The 6,719-nt window shown below is 59.6% G+C and overlaps 1 protein-coding gene across 1 annotated transcript; it reads left to right on the plus strand.

The window, feature by feature from the left end:
- The first annotated feature begins 92 nt into the window (after positions 1 to 92).
- Positions 93 to 6,368, plus strand: LOC107075607 (uncharacterized). The gene is made up of 9 exons (XM_069183084.1): positions 93 to 171; positions 465 to 916; positions 1,819 to 1,871; positions 2,547 to 2,688; positions 3,308 to 3,441; positions 4,396 to 4,564; positions 5,047 to 5,130; positions 5,239 to 5,349; positions 5,527 to 6,368. The coding sequence occupies exons 1-9, from the start codon at positions 93 to 95 to the stop codon at positions 5,746 to 5,748; spliced, it is 1,446 nt and encodes a 481-aa protein (XP_069039185.1). The 3' UTR covers positions 5,749 to 6,368.
- The last annotated feature ends 351 nt before the right edge of the window (positions 6,369 to 6,719 follow it).

Here is a 6,719-nt window from a genome sequence, read left to right on the forward strand (position 1 = left end):
TTTGTGCTTGGAGCTCGTGTGTGTCCGTGTGTGTCCGTGTGTGTCCGTGTGTGTCCGTGTGTGTCCGTGTGTGTCCGTGTCGGGGGGTTGCCATGAACACACCCAGCTCTGTAGAGGGAGGCCTGGAGCAGACAGCTGTCTTGACTGGCAGGCAGGGCGCAGCAGTGAGAGGTAAGAAGGGTGGCTTTTCTGCTTTGACATGTCTGGCTACAAAGAGGGAGTTCAAGTACAGAGCAGGATCAGCAGGAACAATCTTGAATGGCAAAAATGCCCAAGGGGTTGGTTGCCCTGGGGCAGCACCTCACTGCCCGGCAGCCCCTGGACCCGCCGCGGGGGCGGCGCTGTTCAGCTGTCCCGAGAATGACACCACGGGCTCCGTGGCCTCCACGGCATTCCAGCGCTGCCTCGGGAAGGCAGGGCTGCTCATCCCGCTGGTCCGACCGCATTCCTGCAGCTCTGAAGAGGAAGGCAGACCCGGCTTCCCCGGCGCCTCCATTACCTGTCCTGGGAGAGACATGAGCACGGCCGGGAGCCGGGTCGTGGGGGCCGCGCGGCGGGGCGGGGGGCTGGGGTGAGTACGGCGGGGAAGGGCCCTAGTAATGAGCTGCATCTCCCGCTCCTCCACGTCCTCCTGTGTGTCTTTCTCGTCTCTGCTCCTCCTCACGCTGTTCCTGTCGTCTCTCTGCCTCCCAGCGCGCGCGGCCTTCGGTGGGGGCTGCTGGGAGCCTCGTGCTGCCTGGCGCTGGCAGCCGCGGCGTGGGCTCGGGCCCTGCAGGGGGCGCCGCTGAGCTCGCGTGTGCTCCTGCTCCCTGGGGACAGGCCTGAGGCACCGCTGCCAGGCCTGTGGGCGGCGCTGCTGAGCCCCTGTCTCCTGGCGCTGCTGTGGAAACTGCGCCAGGCCAGACTGCTGAGGAAGGTGGGTCTGGAGTGGTGTGGGGATCGTGGAGGACAGGACGGGTCCCCCAGTACCCTCCCAGTGCTTAGATACTCATCTGGTTAATTGCTTAATTGAACTAATGTCCTTAGTTCCCTGCCTGGGGTTGGTAGTGAAGTCCAGAGCCCTGTAACGTGTTCAGGACAACATTCTGACCTGCAGCGCTGCTGTGTGGGGAAAATGACAGCAGGCAGGACTGAGACCAGGGAGGCTCTCTGGCCCAGTCTCGCTGGGGGGGGAGGAGGAAGTGGACTGGCCCAGTCCCGGGGGGGGGGGGGGAGGTGGGAATGGACTGGCCCAGTCCCGGGGGGGGGGGAGGAGGAGGAGGTGGACCGGCCCAGTCCCCGGGGGGGGGGGGGAGGAGGAAGTGGACCGGCCCAGTCTCGCTGTGGGGGTAGGTGGGAGTGGACCGGCCCAGTCCCGGGGGGGGGAGGTGGGAGTGGACCGGCCCAGTCCCCGGGGGGGGGGGGGGAGGTGGGAGTGGACCGGCCCAGTCCCCGGGGGGGGGGGAGGAGGAAGTGGACCGGCCCAGTCCCCGGGGGGGAGAGGAGGAAGTGGACCGGCCCAGTCCCCGGGGGGGGGGGAGGTGGGAGTGGACCGGCCCAGTCCCCGGGGGGGGGGGGGAGGTGGGAGTGGACCGGCCCAGTCCCCGGGGGGGGGGGGGGAGGTGGGAGTGGACCGGCCCAGTCCCCGGGGGGGGGGGGGGGAGGTGGGAGTGGACTGGCCCAGTCCCCGGGGGGGGGGGAGGTGGGAGTGGACCGGCCCAGTCCCCGGGGGGAGAGGAGGAAGTGGACCGGCCCAGTCCCCGGGGGGGCAGGTGGGAGCAGGCCTGCGCTGGGCCCGGATGGAGTGTGCTCTCTTATCCGTGTTCTGTTTGCTGGCAGGCGCTGTCCTGGGAGGCAGTGGTGACGGAGTCCTCACGGGGCGTCCTGGCCTGGTGAGTGCCACCTCACTGGACACAGCGCCTGTCGCACAGCTCCACAGGCTGGGTGAACTCCACTTATTTCTGTTTCATCTCCAGGTTGAGACTGGCACGTTTTTGATAAACTCATTATTATACAGCTCGTTAACGTGATCCTGCAGTCTCCACAGCCCTCGCGTCAGTGCGCTGTCATGCCATCTCCTTCCTCTGAGCCCACAGAGTCAGGAGGACACTGACTGCACACGTGCAGACGCCCAGCAGGGCACCAGGGGGCACTGCAGCACAGCGGCTCGAGATGAACTCCCTGCCTGGCCGGTTGCACCCTGGCTGTAAGGGAACCCGGGGGGTGGTGGGTCAGTGTCACCTCTGGCACAGCCAGCCGAACCATCGCCGACAGCAGCACAGTGTCCTCTGGCTCCGCGTCGGGATGCTTATCGATTCAGAGGCTAAAGTCCTTCTCCACCGTCCAAAGTGGGCAAAGCTGAGCCTTGATTCACGTTCTCTGAACCTCTGAAGAGCGTTTATCCTGTTGTGGTCATTCGGTCCGCGTCCCTTGTTGTCCAGAGGACCTCGTCCAGCCTGGCTTCACTGGGTGCTCAGAGTCCACTGTCCACCTCTGGGGGAGTGTCTGCGCCGGCCTGGTGCTGCGCCTCATGGTTTCCTGTCCTCTGTGCCACTTCCTGTGTCCAGCAGCTCGGCCGGCGCGCGGGACGGCTGTGCGGCGCTGACCGCTGCCCAGGCGCTGATCGACGCCCTGCAGCTCTGCCTGGGCTCGGAGCCCCTGGAGGAGACCAGCCTGCCCCACGTGCAGGGCCTCACTCACAGGCTGGAGGTGAGGAGGCCAGCGCAGGCTGCACCTGGCTCAGCAGGGTCTGCCTCACGGTTTAGGACAGGTTTTAATCAGCTTCTGGGAAGCTTGTCCAGGTGTGGTGTCCTGTCCAGGGTGTCCCCTGCCCTGTGCCTGTTGCTTGCTGGGATAGGCTCCAGCTCCCCCTTGATCCTGTCCTACATAGAGCAGTTAGAAAATGGGTGGATATCATGCTGACAATCCTGTCATTCAAGGTTCAGAGTCCTCCTGGGATCGGAGAACTCTCAGGAGAGTGTCAGAGAGACCCGCACTGGATACTCTGTTTCACACACTGCTCGGTTCTCGTTCAAAGTCTTTGTGCTGAAAGGGTTTCGTCGCTCCTGCTGAACAGTGAAGTGGCAGCTGCTGTGTAGCTCTTATGCTGCGGGGAACCGGGGCCTGAGGCAGAGAGATCTCGCACACGTCTGCTCTTTATTGTGCATCTCGTAGAACTGACAGAAAAACCCGCCAAGTCATCTAAGTGTCGGAACGCAGTAGCCGAAACATAAGCACAGCAGCATCGGAAACACAAACAGGCTCTGTGTGCCAGCACAACAGTAGCCTTGCCCATTGCTGTCTCCTTCCTCTCTCGCTCTCTGTGCAGGCAGTGCGCAGGTCACTCCTCAGCGCTGGCGGGGTCCTGAGCTCTGTGGCCTCCCGCCCGCCGGCGGCTGGTCTCTCCGACCCTCAGAAGCTGACCGACAGGCTCCAGCGCCTCTCCTTGTACCTGAAGAGAAGGTACCCAGTCCAGGAGCACAGCAGAGGGGTTCGCAGGTGCTAGCTCAGTGATCGGAGGAGCTCGCCCTGGTCTTTCCTGAAGAAGCCAGGAGATCAGATTCGGCTCCAGCTCAGCAGGGCCTTGTGGGGGGTTGGAGTTCCGGTCACTGCTTTTTATGTGAAGCCAATGTTGTAGTGCTCTCCTCTGTGTATTTTAATTATACAGCGTTTTCTGTACTGGGTACAGGCACAGTTCCACTCTGAACGTACGGTTTGGTGTTTTTCTCTGAACTTTGAAGTATGTTTTTACAAACTCTGTACACCAGTCTTCAACGGGGTGTTTGTCCCATTTAGTATAGTTCTTGTCCAACAGTCCTGCTCCAGCAGTGCCAGGCTCTGCTGTTCTGGTCCAGATGGGCTGGCAGTGCCCAGGTGTGACAGTCCTGCTCCAGCAGTGCCAGGCTCTGCTGTTCTGGGTCCAGATGGGGTGGCAGTGCCCAGGTGTGACAGTCCTGCTCCAGCAGTGCCAGGCTCTGCTGTTCTGGGTCCAGATGGGCTGGCAGTGCCCAAGTCTGACAGTCCTGCTCCAGCAGTGCCAGGCTGTGCTGTTCTGGGTCCAGATGGGCCATCAGAGCCGAGGTGTAAATGTTTTGGAATGTGTGGCAGTTTGGTAGGAAGCCAGTCTGACTCTAATGCAGGACATTGTGCTCAGTAAGGAGGGCCGGTTATCAGATATTCAAGATACGCCAGAGTTCCTTCCCCAGGTTACTGTTCACACTGAAGCCCCGGTACCTGTTGGGGTCGAGTCTGTCTCCATTCTTACAGACGGGCGTGATCAGTCCTTGATTGAGGGGAAACAGCCGGCTCTCAGGATGAGGAGTTTGAGCTGGGCTTGCTGCTGTGTCTCACTGTCTTAGTGCTGAGGGCCTGGAGTCTGAGGGCTTTCTCTCCATCTGCCTCTGTGCCCACTCTCAGGCTGGAGCTGTTGAGGAAGCTGCTCCAGGCCCAGTCGAAGTTCTCGGACTCTGTGCAGGACGTCCTGCAGTGGGAGCGGAGGGGCTGTGCCCAGCTGGACCGGCTGCACTGCCGGACTGCAGAGAGCCGAGGGAGGGAGGCCATGGTGTCCATTCTGAAGCAGCTGGAGGTGCGGCACGCTCTCACGCAGACTGATGTGTGCTCTGTGTACAGTGTTCCTGTTTTAACTCTGTGATCTAATCCTTTCTAAAGTGTACTAACCCTGTACTACTGTGCTGCTCGTTAACCCTGTAGAATCTTTGCCAACTACATATTGTGTGTGCTAATCCTGTAATGTGTGTATGAACCTCATGCAGTCTTATACAGGCCCTGTGCTGTTTGTACCTGCCCTGAGCTGTGTGTACTAACCCCCTGCTGTGTCTGCTGGCCCTGCACCGTGTGTACTAACCCTGAGCTGTGTGTATTAGTCCTGTGCTGTTTGTACCTGCCCTGAGCTGTGTGCACTGGCCCTGCGCTGTGTGTATTAGTCCTAAGCTGGGTGCACTGGTGCTGATCTGTGTGTGTTATCTCTGCGCTGTGTGTATTAGCCCTGAGCTGTGTGTACTGGCCCTGCGCTGTGTGTACTAACCCTGAGCTGTGTGTGTTTGCCAGAGTTTCTCCTCAGAGCTGGGGCAGTACAGGAACAAGCTGGAGCTCTGCCACACCCTGCACTCCACAGCCACGAGGCTGCTGCAGGTGAGCCATGCAGCAGGCCCACACTGGGACGCCTGTGACCCTGTGAGTGCCTCTTCAAGTGTGTCCTCATCGTTGGTAACTGATTCTGTGTTGTGCTGGTCTTGGCAGAAGCTGGACTCCTCCTCGGCGAAGTTCAGGGCCTCGGTGGGCCTGCAGAGCCAGGGCCTGGAGTGTGGGGCTGTCTGGACAGAGCGCCTGCGCGGGGCCAACACCAAGCAGGTACTGAGCTCTCGGAGCAGCACACCCGCCACTGCGCCATGTGATAGGGTTACAAAGCCAGAGAGCTGTCCTGAATATTCCCTGGGAGGCCCGTCTCTCTGAGGTTCTGCCTCCCGGGACAGGTGCTGCGTCAGCCCGGCTGACGGGCGTCTCCCCTTCTGTCTCCTGCCCCTGCAGTTTGAGGAGGCCTCGGCTGACTTCCTGTCCCTGGTGCGGCTGGCCTCCCACTTCCACACGCACCTGGAGTTCCTGTGCAAGTGGGGCTGCGGGGTGGCGGTCTCCGTCAGGGCTGAGCCGCCCCCTCCCCGGCCCCAGCCCCCTCTGTCCCAGCGAGAGAGGGCCTCCCAGTTCTTCCAGTCCACCCTGTGCGGAAAGAGACGCTCCGTCTCCTCATCCTGAGCTGGATATCACGAACGAGCCACTGGATTGCAGAACAAAAGCTTGTGAAAGTGTGCTGTGTGTACTAACCCTGCGCTGTGTGTACTAACCCTGCGCTGTGTGTACTAACCCTGAGCTGTGTGTACTAACCCTGAGCTGAGTGTACTGGCCCTGAGCTGTGTGTACTAACCCTGAGCTGTGTGTACTAACCCTGAGCTGAGTGTACTGGCCCTGAGCTGTGTGTACTAACCCTGAGCTGAGTGTACTAACCCTGCGCTGTGTGTACTGGCCCTGTGCTGTGTGTACTAACCCTGAGCTGTGTGTACTAACCTTGAGCTGAGTGTACTGGCCCTGCATTGTGTGTACTAACCCTCTGCTGTGTCTACTGGCAGAGCGCTGTCTGTACTAACCCTGAGCATAGTGTACTGGCCCTGCGCTGTGTGTACTAACCCTGCGCTGTGTGTACTGGCCCTGAGCTGAGTATACTGGCCCTGCGCTAAATGTACTCATAATGTGCTGTGAGTGGAGCTAGGGGTGTATCACAGTTGCGCTGGTTTCTCGGTATGTCAGTTCATGTGTCAGTATTAGCTACAACATGTCAGTGTGTCCCGCATGCCAATAAAATTTGACTGTGAAATGAATTTGCAGCATGTGAGATTAGAATTTTATGTGGCAGTATTGTCAAAAAAAAAGCCTGTCCATTAGTAAATAAACCTAGTATTTATTGTATTAATTTATTGTATTGAGAGCTCTCTCATTTTGATAATAAAACACCCCTGTAAATCGAGGAGTATCTTAGGAACTTAAGGTTACAAACTGGTGTCGTCCATCTGGGCCTTGCGGTAGTCTGTAGCTCATTGAACCCAGGATCTCATCCAGCTGTTTCTTGAAAGAAGCCAGAGTTTCAGGATGGCTGGGCAGTTTAAATGGGGCGGAGCGGTGGCTCTGTGGCTCAGGATCTGCGCCTGTGGCTGGAAGGTTGCCGGTTCATA

This window comes from Lepisosteus oculatus, chromosome 23, assembly GCF_040954835.1.
Source record: "Lepisosteus oculatus isolate fLepOcu1 chromosome 23, fLepOcu1.hap2, whole genome shotgun sequence".
Lineage (NCBI taxonomy): Eukaryota > Metazoa > Chordata > Actinopteri > Semionotiformes > Lepisosteidae > Lepisosteus > Lepisosteus oculatus.